The 21,611-nt window shown below is 48.0% G+C and overlaps 1 protein-coding gene across 1 annotated transcript in view; it reads left to right on the top strand.

Annotated features, from left to right (window-relative positions):
• The window catches only part of CDH23 (cadherin related 23), a 510,961-nt gene that overhangs the window by 480,100 nt on the left and 9,250 nt on the right, over positions 1–21,611 (top strand). Inside the window, exons 44-60 of the mRNA XM_084634348.1 lie at positions 67–192; positions 407–610; positions 1,673–2,131; positions 3,334–3,450; positions 5,812–6,036; positions 6,633–6,802; positions 7,569–7,706; positions 8,040–8,159; positions 9,676–9,853; positions 10,988–11,199; positions 12,831–13,025; positions 15,020–15,130; positions 15,747–15,876; positions 18,094–18,357; positions 19,068–19,229; positions 19,804–20,060; positions 21,309–21,406. Of these exons, the coding sequence (XP_084490474.1) occupies positions 67–192; positions 407–610; positions 1,673–2,131; positions 3,334–3,450; positions 5,812–6,036; positions 6,633–6,802; positions 7,569–7,706; positions 8,040–8,159; positions 9,676–9,853; positions 10,988–11,199; positions 12,831–13,025; positions 15,020–15,130; positions 15,747–15,876; positions 18,094–18,357; positions 19,068–19,229; positions 19,804–20,060; positions 21,309–21,406 (3,166 nt within the window). The remainder of the gene's footprint in view (positions 1–66; positions 193–406; positions 611–1,672; positions 2,132–3,333; positions 3,451–5,811; positions 6,037–6,632; positions 6,803–7,568; positions 7,707–8,039; positions 8,160–9,675; positions 9,854–10,987; positions 11,200–12,830; positions 13,026–15,019; positions 15,131–15,746; positions 15,877–18,093; positions 18,358–19,067; positions 19,230–19,803; positions 20,061–21,308; positions 21,407–21,611) is intronic.

Raw genomic sequence — 21,611 nt, 5'->3', positions numbered from 1 at the left:
GGAGGAATAGAGGAGGTGTCCATGAAGGTCTTGCCACCAGTTGCTAACACTTTTTGTTTGATTCAGGAACTCCCATCACAGTGCTCAATGGTCCAGTTCTAGCTTTGGACAATGATCAGGGCATCAATGCACTGGTGAGGTACCAGCTGCTGGGGATGCCAATGAACCTCTTCATTGTCAACAACAGAACAGGTAAGCTAGCCATGCTCACCCTGGTTATAAGGCGCCCTGTCAAAACAGGCTCTTCCTGAAATATAGAGCTATGGGGTAGCATTGTCCCTTCCAAGGCACCGATGTTTCTAGCGCTTGAAAGCTGTTGGATTGCACCTGAATCCAGTCCGCACCCTCTCTTGAAGTTGCCTCTTGGTGGTTGTTTTTTTACTGGCTGACTTTTACTATCCTCCAGGTGTCATTTTGGTAAAACCTGGCAGAGTGATTGACAGGGAAGCCTTCCTGAACCCACGCCTTGAGCTCACACTGGTGGCAGAGGATATTGGCAAGCTGAACAGCACTGCTAGGCTCACTGTGACCATCCTGGACGATAATGACAACAGGCCATCATTTAACCCGGCGGTGGTGACAGTGCAACTGCAGGAAAACAGCCCCCCAGGTCAGGCTGATACCACTGTATGGGAAGGAAATGGGACAGAGATGGAGACGGGGACTCGGATAGAGAAACCACCCATGGGGAAAGCAAAAGGACAGAAGATATCAGGGCTGGGAGGATCCAGGGTTTCAGTTAGTGAGGAAGAAGGGATTTTGCATAAAGGGAGTTTGGGGACTTGGGGGCTATGTTTGCAGTGCCCTGCCAGTAGCACGACAGCTTATAGGTGAGGGAGCAGGTGGCTGAAGAAGTCTCTTCTGTCCATAGGAATAATCATGGGCTACAACTCCATCAAGGAGCTAACCTACCGGAGTGAAGCTCAATTTCATTTTTTTCACAGGGTTGCATGTTTCCTCTTTTCATAAGGTAGGAGTGATGTGTCCGCCTTGTGCACAGTCTGATTTCACAGTCCAGACCACCGATGTCGCCATTGGCATAGTGCAGTTGTGCACAGTAGGGCACTTCTCCATACTTCCAGTGACACCGAGAACATGATGTTCCTGTTGCCATCTGGCTAATGTGGATTTGTACAGATAGTTCTGGTACTGCATGTCAAATGTGTACGTACATGTATGTTGCTCAGTTTTCTCTCAATTTCATGAGTCGGACTCAGTAAAGAGAATTTGCCAATCATCTTTACAAAGTTGTCCGGGTTTTTCTCTTGTTTGTATTACACCAGAAAACTGTGATTTCCCCTCTGCACTTTCCTCTGATGCCTGATGAATAAGCCAGACACCAGTTTGGTTTTATCTATGCCTTTATTTGCTTTGCTTGCAGCTGTCTGTTGGTTTTCATCTGTGTGCTTGCAAGGGCTGTCACTCCCCATGCTTAGGGCATAGCTTGGGGAGGCGGAAATTTCCATGTGTAGTAAAGTGTTACACGGTTAGTTTAGTTATAGAGGTACTAGAGCTTCGTTTGCAGCCTCCAACATTGGCCACTCACAGCGAGAGGATGGTGGACTAGATGAACCACTGGACTGTTCCAGCCTGGCGGTTCACTTGCTGAAAGTGACCTAGGGGAATGAAAAAGCCTCAAATGTCAGAATATGGGTTTCCTCCCCCCCCCCAGGTTTTTCTGTCCTTCAGGTAATGGCTACAGATGCAGACAGCGGCCTCAACCAGCAGTTGAGCTACCGGATCGAGGGTGGAGCTCAGGATAAGTTCCTGATCAGTGCCAACTCCGGAGTAATCCGTGTGGCCAACATCACCATAGATAGGGAAGAAAGGGACACCTACAGGCTGACAGTGGTGGCTGTGGATCGAGGCATGCCCCCTCTCTCTGGCACTTCCACCGTCAACATCCTTGTTGATGATGTCAATGATTGTCGGCCAGAGTTCATCAACCCGATCCAGACGGTCAGCGTGCTCGAGTCAGCAGTGCCTGGCACCATCATCGCTGAGGTCACAGCAATAGACAGAGATCTCAACCCCCGTCTAGAATATTACATCATTGAGATTCTGGCCAAGGATGACACCAATGCTCTAGTGCTGGGCCAGCAAGGAGCATTTGCCGTGGATTTTAAAACAGGTACAAGAACAAGAGAAACTCTTTGTATGGCTGGGCCTCTCTCTTCCCCCTTCTACTTCTTCCCATCCCTGTCTGCTCTCTGTCTCTCTCCCTCCCCTCCCTTTGTCATACTTTCTCTCTCTTTGTCTTTCTTTAGCCCTTTCTTGCTCTTGCCACCCTTCTTTGTCTGTTTCTTCCTTTCTCTTAAGTCTTCCTCACTCTCCTTGTCCGCTCTCTCAGCTGCACTTTGACAGCACTACACTGCCAACTAACTAACTAACTAATCCTTTTCTTTTCCTTATGGCTCTCAGCCTGGCAGGTTTGATCTCTCTGTTTTTGTGTCAATCTCAATCAGTCCTCTGTCCACTTCGTCCATTGACTCCCTTCCATCTCAGTCATAACCATGCTCACTCTCATCACTGGCTGGGTGCTTGGCTGCCTCACGCTATGAGGGAGCAGCCCTGACACATGCAGCTGGCTGTTGTTTAGCCTTCGCAGACTGAATGCAGACACCCCCTCAGCAGCGTCTCACTGGTGGGTGGGGGGAATCTTTCGGGTAAGTGATCTCTTGCTCTCCATGTTTTGGTGTATGGAGAGGTGGGCATAAGGAACATATCACTTGCCAGTGAGACCGCAGTCCCAGATCGCATGCCTCCGGTCTCTTTGTGACGCAGGGCCTTGTGCTGTGGAACAACAGGACTGATTTAGTGCAAGCTCAGGTGTGGAAAGCTGACTCATAAAAAAAGGCTGAAGAGACCTGCACGTCTCACCCCCCTGGCTATGACGAGGACTTTGAGTGAAATAAAGGACTAGATCCCCATCAGTGTGAAGCAGTCGCTCTGATGGCTTCAGCGGAGCTACACAATTAACACCAGCTGAAGATCTGGCCCCAAAGTTCAGAATTCACTTCCTGTCCCCAGCACAAACACAGACAGTTGCTAAAGCAGATTGATGTCTACTTAGCTCCATCGTGAGGCAGGGTGGTGTGGGGGTGCTTTTAGCTGAGAGCTGAATTTTTGCCTGTTGACTTTTTTCCTTTTAATCTATAAATGACATAGGGAAAGGCAGGAGGCCACCACACAGGGGCAGAGAGGCTTATGGGGTAATAGAGGTGTTCCTGGGGTTGGTGCTCTGTGCCCCTCTGCCTAGAGGAATCAGGCAGGGCAGCTGTGGAGTTTACAATCCATGTAAGTGGTGGTTTTCTTTCCTTTTCCGCGTTGCAGGAGCTGTGAAGGTTAAGTCCTCCCTAAACAGGGAGCAAGTGGCAACGTATGAAGTCACCATCTCTGTCCATGATAATGCCAGCGATGTTGTTGACCATTCCGTCAGCGTGCCAAATGGTAAGAGAGGTCCTGCTGCAGACAAGCCCAGACAGCTCACATTCCAGTGTGAGAGTCAGGCTTGGGCCGCAGATCAGTTGGGGCTGTGGCATTTTTTGGCTAAGGATCTGGCTTCAAACCCTGTTGGTGGTTACACCTGCAGGAAGTGATAAATTCTCAGGCAAGGCCCCCAATGGCTGTATTTCCACATTATCAAACCATGCTGCAGTTTGGCATGATTGCAGCCTCTGCTAAGGGGGATGCCAGGAATAGAGTAAAAGTGGGTGTGGAGGTCAGGACAAAGCAGGGACCCAGAACTAGAAAAGCAGTGAATGCTGCATGAAGGAGATGATCTGATGGAGAGCAGGATGGGGACCAAAACCTGGAATAGCAGGGATGCTTCCTCCACTTTATAGCTGCATTATTCCTCCTGCTGATCCCCGTGGGTTTATTTTTAAAATCTATTTTTTTCCCTTACAAAACAGCCCCCTGCTATATTGCAGGCCCCAGGCCAAAAGAAACCTCATATGTGCTGTAACAGCAGTAGGTGTTTTGTGACTAAGAGAAAAGTGCTGTTAGGCGGGAGGGTATATTGTGACCCGAGGGTATGCTTCATTGCATCTCTATTTCTACAGGCTGCTGGTAGGTCTGCAACTGGAAAGATATGTGCTTATAACTGACCAAGCCGGGTATCCTACCCCATTCTAGCACCGCCTTAACCATGGCATTCTTAGATTTTGCGTAGGACTGAACTGGTATTTAATTTTGTATAAATAATGTACCCCAGCTAGTAATGCCCATTACTGAGGTCACTGGTCCTGAGTTCTTGGATGCCTTGATAACCTACTACTTGTCAGGTAGGAAGAGTCAGGCTCACCAACGGGGGGTGGGGGGGAAGGGGGGCAATTGCCCAGTGGACCAGGCGATTTTAAAGGGTCTGGGGTTCCCTGGCCACTGCAGGCAGCACAGCAGGGCTAAGGCAGGCTTCCTGCTCACAGAAGCAGCCGGCAAGGCATGTCCCTGCAGCCCCTGGTGGGGGGGGGGTCTCCACGCACTTCCCCCACCCCAAGTACCGACTCTGCAGCTCCCATTGGCCAGGAACTGTTGCCAATGGGAGCTGCAGGGGCAGTGCCTGTGGGCAGCAGCACATGGAGCCCCCCTGTCCCCCCACCTAGGAGCTGCTGCCAGAGGGGTGTGCCAGTCACTTTCGGGAACCGCCCGAGGTAAGCGCCAACCCCCTGACTCCCTTCTGCACCCCAGCCTAGAGTCTGCACCCTGCACCCCCTATCGCATCCCAGCCCAGAGCCCGTACCCCTCACCCAAACTTCCTCCCAGAGCCCAACCCCTCACCCCCCTCCCACACCCAAACTCCCTCCTAGAGCCTGCACCCCCTCCCAACCCCCTGCCCCAGCCTGGTGAAAGTGAGTGAGGGTGGGGGAGAGCGAGCAAGAGAGGGAGGGGGGTTGGAGTGAGTAGGAGTGGGGTATCGGAGAAGGGGCAGAATAGGGCATGGCCTCAGGGAAGGGGCAGGGCAGGGGCGGGGCAAGGGTCTTTGGATTTGCACAATTAGACAGTTGGCAACCATACCGGGCAGGCATGTGGAAAACCTGGCCGTACCAGCAGCTCACTGGCCACCAGCAGCGCAGCTGGCAGCTCGCTGGGCACCAGCCAACGCAGGTGCAGCACCGCCCAAATATCAGGCGGCCCACGTTGACTGGCCCATTGGCTGTTCTGACCTGGGGCCTGGAATTGCGGTGAGAGGGCCTGGAAAGACTCCAGTGTTCTGTCTAACTGACTACAGCTCTTTGAAAAAGCTATAAGTGGTGGCAGCCTTGCAAAACTCCTGCAAGAGTTCACCAGCCCAGGCCCAGGCGCCTTTACCAGGATCAAGGTGATGGAAAAACTACTCATCTTTTATTTTCCCTTCAGAGAAAATGACTTGCCCTGTGGACATGTGAATAACTAGAATTTTTCAAGTCTGCTGGAGGGTCATTGAATAAGTCAGGCCTATCTTAGTTCTGGAAGCAGCTGATGGAACTTCACTTCCCTTCTCCCAGCAATGAGCTAGGCATCAAAACTAGGCAAAGCAAGGGCTTCAGGCTGTGGGTAGAGCAGCTTCTGCACAAGCCCAGAGCTCTCCTTGAAGGAATGAAAATAAACTTAAACTTTCCGGCCAGATCCTCAAATCAACTGAGCTCTGTTGACTTTAGTGGAGCTGCATAATTCCATCAGCTGAGGATCTGACACACCTCTTACTTACCTTCCCTCCTTTCTTTCTCTCTCTCCCATTCTCCACTTGCATCTCTTTCATCCTGTCTCTTTTTCATCTGGTCCCCATCCATCTACTCTCACCCTCCATCTCCGCCTCCCCTGCCCTGACAGCTAAGCTGACAGTGAACGTGCTGGACGTCAATGACAACACTCCCCAATTCCGTCCATTTGGGGCCACCTATTTCACTGAGAGGATTGTGGAAGGGGCCACGCCGGGGACCACCCTGATTTCTGTGTCTGCAGTGGACCCAGACAAAGGTGCCAATGGACACATCACCTATGAGTTGCTGAACCTTTCACCTGAAGGGTATGCCCGACTTGAAGACCTCCAAGCAGGTAGGTGGGGGAATTTAGGAGTTCCTGTTCTCACCTGTGAACCTCTAAATCCTATCAAAGGGACAGTGGGGAGGGCATGAATGCAGACGCTGAGGTGAGGACTAATCTGTTGGTGACCTTTGTACAATCCTTACACAGCCCGATTCACAGAGGACCAGATCACAGCCATCCTTACTCACATTGAACGGTTCCTGATTTCACATGCCAAGAGATCACTGAAGGCATGATGCTGATCACCAAGGCTGTCTCCTTACAGCTGTCAGCACCAGCATTGAACAGCTAGCACATTCTTAGACCAACTCTTCCTGTTCTCCCCCACCCCTGGCCCCCACACCAGCACTGCTCAGAGAGTCTTGATCAACTTTGTTGATCCTGATCCCAGTGGTGTTGAGGAAGTGATTGTCTCAAGCAGTGGAACCCATCCTATGGAAGTTTTCATGATCCATGCATATGTAGAACTATAAGAACGTCCTCTCCCTCCCTCCGTAATGGACATTATAGAAATGAGACGACCGTTATCGGCCTGTGTCTTGTATTGCAAGGCCAGCGGTGAAAGGGCTCAGAGGGGTTCTCATTTCAGAGTCTGCTCTCTCTAGGGAAGATCATTGCAAATAGCACTGTGGACTACGAAGAGGTGCAATGGCTGAACTTCACTGTCCGGGCCTCAGACAACGGCTCTCCCCGGAGATCAGCTGAGATCCCAGTGTATCTCCAGATTGTGGATATTAATGACAACAATCCCATCTTCAGCCAGACGTCTTACCAGGTGAATGGGATTTAACAGTCAGAATGTGTGTGTTGCTGGGGGCTGACATGATGGGAGGGACACATACCTGGCCATTGTGGCAGGCTGGATGTGTGCAGGCCAAAATATTGTGTACTACACAGTGCTTACTAGTTAAAATCCCATGAGAACCATACATGGGAGATCAAAACACTAATAAAACCAAGGGCAAAGCTGCTGATTTGACACTTCTTAAGGGGTCTTGGTGCAAATGACAACCAGGCCCTGAATGTTTAGCTAAGATTCGATTGCAAGAATGTTAACTGTATGCTTCTGCTAAAATGGTAAGCAGTGAGGTGATAATAATGTTGATATTTACCTTGTCATCATTAGGTTCCAGAGTGAGCACCCAGTGTGGTGTGTATTCCATTTCCCACCTATCTCAGAGCCATTATTTCAGGCTCTCTCTCTGCAGACTCAGGATTAATAGGTGCTGCACTGAGTTCAGTTCTGGGGGTATTGTTCCCATCCAGAAGGGTTAAATGTTCATAGAATTTAAATGAAAGCTTAAAATTTTAAATGAAAGCTTTACATTTGCAGAATCTGGTGGTTAAAATTTGGAAAGCGTTTTAGTCCCCACCCTCATGCCCCAGAGCAAAACCTCCCCTGCATAAAAAGAGTAGAGAACACTCACTCATCCTCCAAACACAGTTTTTTCTGAATGCTTTGTTGGTTCTAGTGGTGGGTGGGTGGGTCAAACCCTCAACCACCTGCCCTCTCTCTCTTCCTTTTCTTTCTGCACTTGCAGAAGCCAGTCTTTGAGGATGTCCCACTGGGTATGGTCATCCTGAGGGTCAGGGCCACTGATGCGGACTCCGGGCGCTTTGCTCTCATCCAGTACAGCCTGGGAGATGGAGAGGGCAAGTTTGGGATAAACCCCAACACGGTAAGAGGTGAAGAATGGAGCTGTACTGCACTAACAACAGGGATATGGGACAGGAGCACTTTAAATGGGAGGGGACTGCTGCTGACAGAATGCCCTCTGGGGTCAAAATCTCATTATATGTTGTAGGAAATTGTGGGGGAGGAGAAGGAACTCTTAAAGTCCCCCTCCCCTTTTGGGAAAGAGGAGTCAAGCCTGAAGAAGGGGATTTTCCCCCTCCCTTCTGACCTTCTCCTATTTCTGTTACACTAATCACCTGATACTAGCCAGCAGTCAGTTTACCACAGAAATGGCATGCAAACAGCCACTCGCTTTCTGAAGGTCTGTGTGTTGCAGGGTGATATCTATGTCCTGTCGGACCTGGACCGAGAGAAGAAGGATCACTACACGCTGACTGCTGTAGCAAGGGACAACCCTGGGGACATTTCTAGTAACCGTCGAGAGAACTCTGTGCAGGTACCATGCCACAACACTGGGATGGGTTTAAGACGCATCTTTATGCCATAGGTGTAAAGCTCCATGGGTTTGTGAGCATTCTTCGGACTGTAGAAAGGCCTTTGCAGAATACAGAGTATAGGAAAAGAGAGCAGCAACGTGTATGTGAGAGAGAGAGAGAGAGAGAGCGAGCATCTGAGTCCAAGAAGGAAGTGGCAAAAGAAAATTCAGATAGCAAGTGAATGAGGGAAATAGCAGAGAAGCCCGAGAAAAAAACCAGTATAAAAAAGGGAGCGCCCACAAGAACGTGCCAGCAGTTCAAGATGGAATCTCTTAGTGTTACCTTGGGGCAGAGTCATTGGTATGTTATGCTGTAAGGGGACAATGTAGTATTTGAAGTGGTTACATGCCAGTGTCCAGACAATCCAACAGTGCAACTGTGGGATTAATGGATGCAGCTGTGATCATATCACATCTATTCTCTAGCAATATGACTTTGCAAGTTTACTGCACTCTTTATTTTAAACAACCCCAGAAAATACAGTGTGGCCAAGAGATAGGAAAATGCAGAGTGCAGATCCCACTGGGCTATGTAGTGAGTGTAGTAAGATACAGGTCTCGGCTGTAATGAATATAAAGACGATTTATTTATTTTTTTGAGGCTACTGGACACTGACAGACCCTGTAGTTCTCTCTGGATCTCTAGCTCCCAGAACTGAACACAGCCAGAGCTGCCTAGAGTCATTGCACAGACTATCTCTAAGTCCTGACCTGGATCATGGAAGGGACGGCTGAACATGCTACAGCTTTGTGGAAGTCAGGCTTGGTAGAAAAGAAACTCAGTGGCTCTGAGCTCTCCGTTCTGTCCTTTCACGCCAGTGCCAGAGCACTTGCCACAATATGTGGATCTAGCTTCTTTACCCTCTCCTGCTCATGTCTGCCTGCGAATCAGTGTTATGTGCAGCAGTTTCAGCTGGTTATAGGGACAAGGCAGTTTCTGAAGAACCTGTAAGGAGCAATGGATTTTGAGTTTTCTGGGCAGGGATGCCTAACAAGGCCCCCTGCTTTTCTATGAACTAGTAAAATTATCTCGCCTGGTTGTCCCTGAGCAATAACCACCTAACCCCCACCACTGGAGAAGTCTGTCATGCCTCCTACACCATTGCCAAAGCCCGGGTTTCCATAATGCGAGTAGAGAGGCTGCTGCTCAGCTTGGGGAGAAGTCCCTGATGTGGGGCTGGGCTGTCTGGTAACTAGCAGGGAGCTTCTGTTGAAACAGCTATTTCCCTTCCTGCTAGGTGCGGGCTGCTGTAGTCATTGTTCCTAGTGGTGCTTGGAGACATGGCAATGGCCATTGTTATTGCTGGAGTCAGTCAGCATTTTGTTTACCAAAATTAAATAGAGAGCAAGAAGGGGGATAAAAGTATTATGGAAGTGGAGCCAATTGTCTGATAGGATCACTGCAGCCGTCTGGTTCTGTGGCCCCTGTAGGATCGCCTCTGCCTTTATCCACATGACCAGTTTGCTTTTGCTTAAGGTGTTGATTACAGTTCTGGACATCAATGACTTCAGGCCCCAGTTTGCCAAGCGACAGTTCAGCACCAGTATGTATGAAAATGAGCCAGCAGGGACGTCTGTGATCACCATGACAGCCATGGACCTCGATGAGGGTGACAACGGAGTGGTGACCTACAGCATTGAGGGTCCTGGAGTGGGTATGCGTCCCCACTAGCAAAGCTAGGCATTTAGGGGATGGGAGAGACACACAGGGTGTTTCCAGAGAGATATGGAAAACACAGAAACACAGAGTTAAAACTGGAGAGATCTAAGAGGACACAAAGTCCAAATCATTTTTCCCATTTCACATGCTAATAAGTTAGCAGTGGGGCCATATGCACACACAATGGCTGCACCACAGAATATTCTGTTGCCTTCTAGGTCATGCATTGCAGCCCTGCAGACCTTTCCACTTCTGCTCAGTCTCCGATTCTTTCTTGACTACCACACCCAAGGCTGCCACTTCCCAGACTTCCTAGTTACACAAATGTAAACTGTTTCCTGAGTTCCTGCTCCTGGAATGGGCCCGCTACACATCCTCTTACATAAATAAAAACCAGGAAAGGGTGGAGGGCAGGTTGTTTTTTGAGGTGGATACTGACTGTGCATGAATTACAGAGTATTAAGTCACACTGAGGGGTGGTAGGTACAAGGTCAGAGCCCACATGTGTATATAGAAAAGGGAGGGAAAACCCCACTTTTCTGAAACCTGTGAGTTCACCTCCAATTTGCCACAATATCAAGAGGGCTGTAGGTGGAATAGAGGAAGAACTGAAAATAACATGAGAACACCTGTGAGCTTTAAGAAAAGGAGTACTTGTGGCACCTTAGAGACTAACCAATTTATTTGAGCATGAGCTTTCGTGAGCTACAGCTCACTTCATCGGATGCTTTAAATCATTCAGTGAGATCAGCCACAGCCTCTCTGTGGCTTTAAGGGATTCTCTGAAACTCCAGCATGCCACTGGGATGTCAGCACTTCAGAGCATATGTACCTGGAACAGGGATAGCAGTGGGAAGTGTGTTGTGCCGCATAAACAATATACTCATGGTTGTAGGGTCCTGAATCCTACAGTGATTCAGATTTAGTGTGTTGATATGACCGAGGGTGCTTCATCCAATGATTTTCAACCAGTGAATTATGGTGTATTCAGCTGTCTGCCAGAATCCCTTAGCTGGCTAGACTGCTCCATTCTCCCAGCCTGGTTTCTAATTTATACCATACAATAATTTATAATATTCTCTTTCCTGCAGAGGGCCCAGAGTGATAGATTTGTCTCTTCTGTCCCCAGAGGCCTTCAAGATTGATAAAGACTCCGGGCTCATCACATCCCGAAGACACCTGCAGTCTTACGAAAGGTTCAACCTGACAGTGGTAGCAACAGACAAAGGCAGGCCACCTCTGTGGGGAACCACCATGCTCCAGGTGGAGGTCATTGACATCAATGATAACCGACCAGTGTTTGTCCGGCCACCCAATGGCACCATCCTGCATATTAAAGAGGTAAACTCTGCTAATATGGTGCAGTGGTGTAGATGCCTGAACTGGTGATTACTGCCCTGTGTCATTAAGGTGTCAACAGAAGGGCTTGTACTGGAAGATGCTAAACCAGGAGAAGCCAACTGTGTCCCCACTAACTTGGACAGCAATGTCATGTGACAAACCAGATTTCCAAAGGAGCAATCCATTAGCTATTGTGGTCCTAGTTTTGACTGACTCTTTGATCAGATATCTCACTCCCTGGTCTGGCTAGCACTGGCCATGATGCCAAGGTAGCTCTCTAGCCCAGATGAGGCACTGGAAAAAAAAATTGGAGAGAATCCCCTCACCTCACTCAGCAACACCCCCAAAGGCTAATCAGTGCACAGCATAAACAGGTTTTCAAGGAAGCCCTGCCCCATCCTTCTTAGCCTGGAATTGGTGGCTATGTCTGTGTCTGTGGCACTCCTGGATTGTACTTTTGAAAGTTGCAGTTTTGCACAATAGACAAAGGAGTGAGAGAGGGAGATGATGGCTGCCAGCCTAAGGAAAAGAGGAGACTGAAAAGTCCTGTTTGTCAACACCAGGATGCCCTTCTCTACCTCAGGCTGTTAGTCACTGCTGTGGGGGTGGCGTCATGCAAGAGCACCCAGAAGCACCGGAGCACTGCCAAACCTTCATTCTTGCCCCTGATGAACTGCTGGCACTCCCCTTAAGCAAAGGGGCTTCTTCCTTTTGTCAGAAGAAGTCTACACTCAGCCATCTTGAGAGGCTCCACTGTTAATGACCCAAACTTGCCTTTGGCCTATACCTCCCCTAAGAATGGGGTCCTCCTTTCTCTAAAGACCTATACTTGAAATATTGGGAAAATACATCACTGTAGCCTGCTAGAACCTGTCCCTATCACAGTATCTCATGAGGAGTTCAAGGAGAGCAAATTAATGGGGACTCTCAGGGTAGCTTTAGGGAACAGAAACTTCAGGAGACAAGCAAAATAAGGAAACCACTGATCAGTCGGTGCCAAGTGTATTTATAAATGAGGTCTTCAATCTGGGGACTGGTTTCAGAGTAACAGCCGTGTTAGTCTGTATTCGCAAAAAGAAAAGGAGTACTTGTGGCACCTTAGAGACTAACCAATTTATTTGAGCATGAGCTCAAATCTGGGGACTGAAACACTGATATTTTAAACAGTTTCTTGTCTATGTGAAGCTCTGCTTAGCTCATACAGAGCCCAGATAGGCAATGAGGCTGTTTTTCAGGTGTAGAAAATGATGCCTTTGTTTGTGTTCCTTTGGAAGCTGTCCCATGTACTCCTGCATGTCTGAAACTGTAACAGCAGCCATGGCCACCAGATAGCAGCATTGCAAACAGACAAGAGACCTAGGGACATTGTCAGCAGTGCAGCTATACAGTGGAGATGTGCATGAATTTTACTGGTGTGATTTAAGTCAGTATTTTGTCCTGGATCACCTTACAGGACATAGCAGGGACACTCTTGAAATGTTTGTGGGTGCTTACAGAAACGGACAGGGCTCCCATTAAGTACTTTGCAGGTCACTTTTCTTGTCATAGTCTGTAGAGAGGGGAGTTGGGAGATTAATTGGTGTGTGTTCCCCCTGTATGTGGATTGATATTCTGCTTGTGTGTGTGAATAGGAAATACCTCTCCGGTCCAATGTGTATGAAGTCTACGCCACAGACAAGGATGATGGTCTCAATGGAGCTGTACAGTACAACTTATTGAAAACCGGAGCAGGGAATAAAGACTGGGAGTACTTCAGCATCGACTCCACCAGTGGACTCATCCAGACAGCAAGGAGGCTCGATCGAGAGAAACAAGCAGTGTACAGTGTAAGTCTGGGAAAAGGAGTGATGGCTGGGACTTGGATTTAGTCCACATGCTTGTTTGTCCATATCACAAAACTGTTACCAAGTTTGTCCTTCTCTGTCTCAGACCTGGCATCACAGGGAATGAAACATATTATGATTGAGGGAGAGTTGTATGGAGGCTCAGGACTCGTCATGCAGCAGAAAAGGACGGGGTACACTGGCAGATCTGTGGGTGGAGACAGGACTACAATAGCTGGGGTTGTTAGCAGGTCAGGATTGAAACCTTGCCCCAGAGTGGTATGGCTGAGTCCTGCACAGTGACTGATCTCACTGTGTTAGGCTCTGTCCCTGCATTTCCCACTTTCATGATTAAAACCTCACCTCTCAAATAATAAAAATAGCAGGAAGCAGTAACTTAGAAACTGCAAGTCCTGATGATTAACTGTTTCTCTTACACTTTGGTGTATTCCTCCCAATCCTTGTCCAACTGTGGTCATGAGCTGCTGTTTGCCATTGCAACTTTCCCCAAAGAAATCATCTGTCCCAGAGCAATCCAGCTACCTTTAGGGTGATACTCACGCTGAACTCAGACCTTGGGGGATGGGGTGTAAATGTTGGGGCTGTGTGTTTTTCAACTTGTAGTAATTTTAGGCCTTCAGCTCACCCCCGGCTGCTGAGCACAAACCTCCCTAGTTTATCAAACATATCAAAAGATTTACCAGCCTGACGGCTGAGGGGAACATGATATTAATACATTCTCCGATTCCACTCCGTTTGCTCTAAGACATAGGGTCACAGTTATCTTTCATACCTAACCCAGAAAAAAACCGCTTCTATCAGCCTTTACCCTTTTCTCAATCCCTAACTGTCACCATGCCTCAGTGGGTGACAGCTGGGAAAGCCAAATTCAGGACAAAGTGCTGAGAAATAGGGCAGATGCATCCCAAAGTGGTGGCTATTCTATCATGGGGTTACACCAAGACAGTAACAAAAGTGAACTTCTGTCTCACCACACTGGTTAGCAAGAAGCCAAAGATGCAGTCTCTTTAGGCATTCCAGCCCTTGTTTCACCACGCAGACACTGGACTATGAGTAGTAGTTACTGAAAATGAATTTCATCAAATATAGGGTCCTTCTAATCCCAAGAGATCAGCCACTTAACCAGGTCAATATATAACTCAGATCTTACTCAGTAATCACGCTGATATCAATCCTTTTAGTAACTAAAACTAAAGGTTTAATAATAAAAGAGAAAAGAAGGAGAGTTAATAATGGCTCACAGATCATCTACATACAAATAGTTGCAAAGTCCTTACATCAGGTTTGTAGCAGTGATGGAATAAATTGCTGGCTTGTAAAGTCTGTCTGGTAATTTCCCAAGTCCACAGAATCAGGGAAGGAAAGAGGCAAAATGGAGATGTCTCAGAGATCTTTTATATCCTCTACCATGTGCCTGGAAATTTATTGTCTCAAGATGGAGTCCAGGGTCACCTGACCATATCACATGTCCTTACAGGGCTTGATGACTCATAGGGTGTAGCCATTGCCTGTACTCTTGCTGAGGCGTCCACAGGAAGATCTGTCTGGGCAGAATGAGTTTCTTCTATGGCCCATTGTGAGGGTCAAGTGTCTTTGATGGGCCATCAATACATTACTCTCTGGCCTTAATGTAAATTTTACCTGGTGGGTGTTACCCAGGAATACAACACATATATATGATGCCACTACATAGCCAATATTCATAACTTCAGATACAAAAATGATACATATAAACAGGATAATCATACTTCACAAACCATAACTTTTCCATTGACACCTTACATGACATACTTTGTACAAGATTTGTTGCAATTGTCTAACAGTGACAATATCAATGATATAAATGTTCATATTCAATCATACAGCATAACAACTAACCTCTTGGCTTGCAGTAGGGCCCCCCCATTTGCTAGTGTTTTGCAGAGTCTTAAAAGGTAAGTTGTGTGACCAAAGTTGCGTGTGTGTTTCTCCTGCAGCTGATCATCGTGGCATGTGACCAGGGCCAGCCCGCATATGAGACCATGCAGCCTCTCCAGGTGGCACTGGATGACATTGATGACAATGAACCCATCTTCCTGAGACCACCTGTAAGCAGAGCTATCTTGTCCCCTTGCAGTGGACAGTTCTAGGTGAAGGGATATGGACTATCAGAGTACATCTACCCAGGGATAAAAGACCGGCAGCACAGCTTCGGCTGGCCTGGGTCAGCTGACTTGGGCTCGGGCTGCAGAGCTAAAAATTGCTGTGTAGACATTCAGGATCAGGCTGGAGCCCAAGCTCTAAGACTCTCCACTTCAAACGGTCCCAGAGCTCAGGCTCCACCCCAAGCCTGAGCATCTACACAGCGGTTTTTCACCCCCGGAGCCCAAGTCCCGCAAGCCCAAGTCAGCTGACTCAGGCCAGCCGTGGGTTTTTAATCCCTGTGTAGACATAGGACACACTGGAGTTAGTGAGACAGCAGACAGTTAATGTGCTAAGTGAAAATGAACATTAGCCACAAAAACAAAAATTCTCATCTCAATCCAGCTGCCAATCCTGAGCCTTCCCTGTGGTGCCTTTAGCATTTTAAAGCAAAGAGAGAAAAAGTCTCCCATCCGTGAGGTCAGAGTGAGCTCTATAACCTTGTGATCATTGTTTATTCTTACTACTCTACTGCTTTTCCCTGTAACCCTCCTTCTCTTCTCCCTGGGCCCACACTGGCAGAGAGGTAGCCCTCAGTATCAAGCTCTGTCTGTTCCTGAACATTCCCGCCCTGGTACCATTGTGGGGAATGTCACTGGTGCTATGGATGCAGATGAGGGATCCAATGCTGTCGTCTATTACTTCATAGCAGGTAGGGTTGCTTCCCTTCTCAGTTTCTCTGCGGGTTTGTTTGTTTTGTGCTGCTGCTTTAATTTTGGATGAATTAAGGGTGTCTACACATAAAATGCTATCGTGGCATAGCTGCACCACTGCAGCAGTTCAGTGTAGATGTTACTTGTACCGATAGGAGGGGTTCTCCCATCCGCGTAGGTAATTCATCTCCCCAAGAAGCGATAGCTAGGTCAATGGAAAAATTGTTCTGTTGACCTAGCACTGCCTACATGGGGACTTAGGTCGGTTTAACAAGGCTGCTCAGGGGTGTGGATTTTTTACACCCTGACCGACATAGTTAAACCGACCAAATTTTCTAGTGTAGACCAGGCCTCAGTGTTGGTGAAGGTGCAGGACAGAGAGCAATGCCTAGAGCCAGGTATAATGACAGCTGCTGTACAAGCTTCCTCAACACATCTCTGTCCCAGCACCTAAATCCTGACCTTCATCAGTCCCTGGCTATTCCAGCCTTGTGCCCCCTAAACTCTGCTATTGCATCTCAATCTTGGCTGGGAGCAAAGCTGCTCTTCTAGCCCTTGGACCATCATACAGCCCTGAAGATACTCCTTGATCTTAACTTGCAACTCTGCTGCTATTCCAGGGGTGACTTAAAATGGCTTAAAATCCAGGTGAATGGGCAATCATGTCAACTCACTGCCTTTAGAAACTTACAGCATGTGTGTCCATTTTTCTACCTAGAACTCTTCAGATGTCCCCCACAGACTCCCCTCCAAGCCCATCTCCTGCCTGAGGGGGCTGTACTGTTATTTTAGCTATTGCAGAGGCAGAGGGCATCCATTGTCCTAAAATAAAATCCATAAGGTATTGCTTTACCCTGGCATGAACACAATATTGCTTCTGTAAATGCAGTAGTGGCAGTCCCTGCTCTCCTCACCCTGTGAAAAATGCAGCTGTCACACAGAGCAGGTTGCTAGCAGCAGTATCACATTCCATCTGGCCATGTCACACTCCGTATCAAGGACCCCAACACATCTTACCAGGCATGAAGTATGAAGCTACATCGCTAAGCCAGAGAAACACCATCCAGCTGTTACACAGGTTAATTAGGAGCTGAAAAAAAGGGATGTCAGGAAAGTTGCTTGTAGCAGGGTGCCATAATAAGGCAACCGGGGGGGTGTGTGTGTGTGTGTGCATTGACAGCTGTTTAAACCTTTGGTAGGGAAATGTCAGTCCTTACATGAACTCAGTGATGTTTCACACAGTGACAGCCTATTCTGGTGAGCACACTTCTTGGTGGATAATTTTGAAACCTCTTTCATAAGATGAGAAACTCAGCTCATGAGTTGAATTAAAGAAAATGAAACAATTAAACTGAAAGGCCAGTTCAGCTGCGAGGAAGGAGAAGAAAGGGACAGGGAAAGTCAGGTGGGAGAAAGAGACACAGACATCCACTTTGTAGGCTTGGCATTCATGGAATAGACACAGACACACACACATACTTGCACAGCTTGTGAGCCCTTATCGAGTACCCTCCATACCACACAGGAGCATCCCAGGTGAGAGCTGTGATATCAGTTGTGTGGTCTTCATGTGTGCATCCCATGGGGGACTTGTTCACCTCTCCCATCTGCTTTTTCCTAGCAGGTTTAGAGGTATTTATGCAGAGGACTATTCATACATAAAAGGCTATCCAAAGAGGGGAGTTACCAGTGGATGTGAGGTCGCATGGTAAGGGGACTGTGAGGAGCCATTGTCATGGCATCAGTGGGGCTAATTCTAGGAGATACCAAAATGGATCCAGAGTGTTCTATTTATAGCCTGTCATGTGTTTAAAATATCACATGATTTCTCAAGAACTGGTGATGTTATAGAGCCCATGATTCCCTGGTGTTAGCAGAACCAGAATCAGGATTCATGAGCAGACTCAGTGAGCTGTTCAGGGCAGGGAATATATCTTACTTGGTGTTTGTAAAAGATCTGTAAATGTATGGAACTAGATATATTATTTTGAAATGTTTTTCTGTGAGGACAAGGAGACCTGGACACCATTTCTGGGCCTGTCTGGAGTAGACCCAAGGTAATCCTGTGGGAAGGGAGGACAATCGGGAGAAAGGCCAGGTTTAGGGTCTGAACTGGAGTTCTGTGCCCATCTGTTCTCCTCATCCATGTTCCAGATCCAGAAGGGAAATTTTAGGGCACAAATAAGACTGACTTGCATTTCATTTACCCTTCCTAGCTGGTAACAGGGAGAACAATTTCAAGTTAAGCCAGGATGGGAAGCTGCAGGTGCTACGAGACCTGGATCGAGAGACAGAGACCTATTACTCCATCATTGTCAAAGCCTCCAGTAACAGGAACTGGACACCTCCTAGGGGTCACAGGGCAGCCAGAATCCAGGCCTTGGACCCCAGCACAGACACCACTTTGCAGGAAGTCCGGATCTTTCTGGATGATATTAATGATCAGCCTCCCCGTTTCTCTAAGTCAGACTACACGGCAGGTAAGGGGTGGTGTTACTAGAAGATGGCCAGCTGGTTGGGTGACTGTTTTTCCTGGGGTAAATATAGAGGCTGCCATTCAGGGATACAAGTCCAGGTCCTGAGCATCCTGGGCTGACGAGGGCTGAGATCACCGTGGCCTGGGATGGGGACTATTGAAAGGAAAACTGTACGAGAGGAGAAAACCAAACTTCTCCAAGGAGATAGTGGAGGGGACTTGGATTAACCCACCAAACTAGGCTCTGTTCCCAAGAACTGCCATATTGCACAGCCAATCACAATCTACCAGCAACGCCCTAGACAGCCGCAGGCAGTTACACAGTCAGCTGCAAGCTTCCCAGGGAGGTTCACTTGCTGATGAAGACTATTTGACACAGGAGTCAGGCTGTACAGCTCCATAATAGCTCTGGCTTCTCTCCCTCTTTGGGAAGGGTTACTGGCAAAGCTAGGCAAACTGAATTGGCTCGGGGTCAAATGGGCATATTGTCCGTTCTTCCATATGGGACATACAGGACTGGTAAGGAAACTTCTTGGTGAGGGGTTATTTTGGGTGGTGGCAGGGGTGGAGGATCCCTCTTTGTCACAATGGCAATTGGCATTTTCAGGGAAAACTCTTCCTTACAGTACCTCCTCACTCTGGGGTGTGTGGCCCGAGATTAATGTACATACCCTACTCCATTTCCTTCTCTTCCTTTCTTGCCACCCCCAAAAGGGGTTGCGACGGATGCCAAGGTGGGTTCAGAGCTGATCAAGGTAGTGGCACTGGACTCCGATGTGGGGAACAATAGCCTGGTCTTGTACAACATCCTGGGGATCCGTTACATCAAGCAGCACTCCAACGACTCAGAGGAGGTGGCCAGTGTCTTCAGTATTGGTAAGTACCCATGTGTCACCACACGAGTCTCTAGCAGAGATGTCTCATTAGACAGCACAGAGATCCAAAGGTTCTCATTCCCCTCCTTCCCACCCATAGGCAGGGACCGAAATTACAGTTAGCTAGTCCGAGAGGGAAAGTTTAAGGGTGCCATATGTTTACAGCCAGACCTCCATTCTCAGATTTCTTTGGTCCCATGTGTGATCCTCCCATAGCAGTGGCTGAAATTGATGCACTGTTTCTGTGGCTCAGAGTGGGTATGCAGTGCTGTCCACCACACAGATAGGGAACACCTTTTCCTTTATTCTCATTTCTTCTGCTATGGCTTCAACAGTCCCTTGCTGGGGAGCCATTTGAAGTAGGAGTGGGTTTGCGTGAGGAGGCAACAGCCTTCAAGGCACGAGGAGAGGAATAACGTTCACACCGGAGATGACGATAGGGGCCAGGTTGTCTGCTATGGATAAATCCCCACCCAGCCTGAACAGCACAAAGGAAGCTGGGAGTCTGTTTATTTACTGATGGTCATCTAAAATTATTGGGCTAATTCTTGACTTGTAACTGGCTCTCCCCAAAGGTAACTTGGATGGGATCCTGCGAACCTTTGACCTTTTCACAGCCTACAACCCTGGCTATTTTGTGGTGGACATCATGGCTTCAGACCTAGCAGGGCATAATGACACTGCCATTGTTGGAATCTACATCTTGCGGGATGACCAGCGGGTGAAAATCATCATCAACGAGATCCCAGACAAGGTGCGGCAGTTTGAGGAAGAGTTCATCAGTCTGTTGTCCAACATCACAGGAGCCATTGTCAACTCAGATGATGTGCAGGTAATAACAGCTCCTGGGCCATGCACACACCCTGATGTGCCATAACATGGCTCACACGGCTCAGAATCTGGGACTAGATGATAGGGATGGGTCACTTGAAATTGCCCTGTTCTGTTCATTCCCTCTGAGGAATCTGGCCAGTGTCGAAAGACAGGATACTGGGCTAGATGGACCACTGGTCTGACCCAGTGTGGCTGTTCTTATGACTTACAACAGAAATCCAGCCACAAAATGATTGATCTACCACAGATGGTTCAAGACCCCCCTTCTTATTTTATTTTTAACTGGTCTCCCCTGAAACAGGAGCAAAATATGTGCATCTAATGTCTCTGTATAGACAAGTTAGCATGTTGGGATATAGCCAGACTGGGGACATTTGATCACTCTGATTTTTTAGAATGTATCAGCTCAGTGGGAACACTGCAGGATAGAGCCAACAAAAATATCATCTTATCATTGTTCTGGAAAGAGGGGAGTGCTTATGTGAGAGGTTACATGTTTCCCCTCCCCCCCACACACACTTCTCTGCTGGTCTATTATATGAATAATTCTTCGCAGTTACATAAAGTATGGGCATCTTCAAAGTGCCTTACAGACTAATTCAGTCTCCTAGCACAGCTGTATGGGACGTAAGTAATATTGTCCCCATTTTACACATGGAGAAACTGATACGCAGAGGGGTTGTGATTAGTCCAAGCTCACACAAGAAGTCAGTGGAAGATCTGGGATTAGAACTCAACAGCTCCTGGCTTCCTCCTCAACCCAAATGTCTGTGCTGCCCCTGCATGCATGGGCAATGACAGCAGCCCTTTCTGGGACAGCAGTTTGTCTCTGTGTGGAGCAGGAAAGGAGGCATAACAGCTGAATCAAGGAAGAGGGTGTCAGCCATTTATTTCAAACCCAGAATGGCCTTAATTTGCTGGCTAATGGTGTAGGACCTCCTGACTGAGGTGAATGGTCAAAGCAGTAGGCGAGCAAACTGCAGAGGTGGGCCCAAAATGAAAATTTTAAAAAGACTAATGGGCATCGCAAGAAGCCCTGGCTTACAATCTCCTATTAGTGAGAACCTTTCTGGAATGTGTTCTGAACTGGGGTTTCGCCCCACCTCTGAATTCCTGACTAACTGTGCCATGAAAGAACAGATAGCATGCACAAAGTCCTTTGGTGTGCTAGAACCTGGGGTGGTTGCCCTAGAAGGTGACATGTTCCCTGTGGCTATATCATGAGCATCTGGTTTCTCTCTCTTAGTTCCATGTGGACAAAAAGGGCCGTGTGAACTCTGCCCAGACAGAGTTGCTGATTCACGTGGTGAATAGAGAAACCAATAGGATTCTGGATGTGGAGCGGTAAGCTACTGCCTCTGTGTATGCATAGATGGGAGAGGGAAGGAAGCAGGAGGAGGGGAATTCATGCTTTTGGAATCAATAAGGAAGTTTTATACCTCAGCGTGCTTCATTTCAATGCATCAGAAGGTTGATGCCAGTAACACTGGGTCTAATGCATCTTTCTGTATGGATGGGCTTGTCCTCCCAAGGAAATCTTACTGTGTTT

This window comes from Lepidochelys olivacea (assembly GCF_965140295.1).
Source record: "Lepidochelys olivacea isolate rLepOli2 genome assembly, chromosome: 7".
Taxonomy (NCBI): domain Eukaryota; kingdom Metazoa; phylum Chordata; order Testudines; family Cheloniidae; genus Lepidochelys; species Lepidochelys olivacea.
This window is presented reverse-complemented; position numbering and strand designations above follow the sequence as displayed.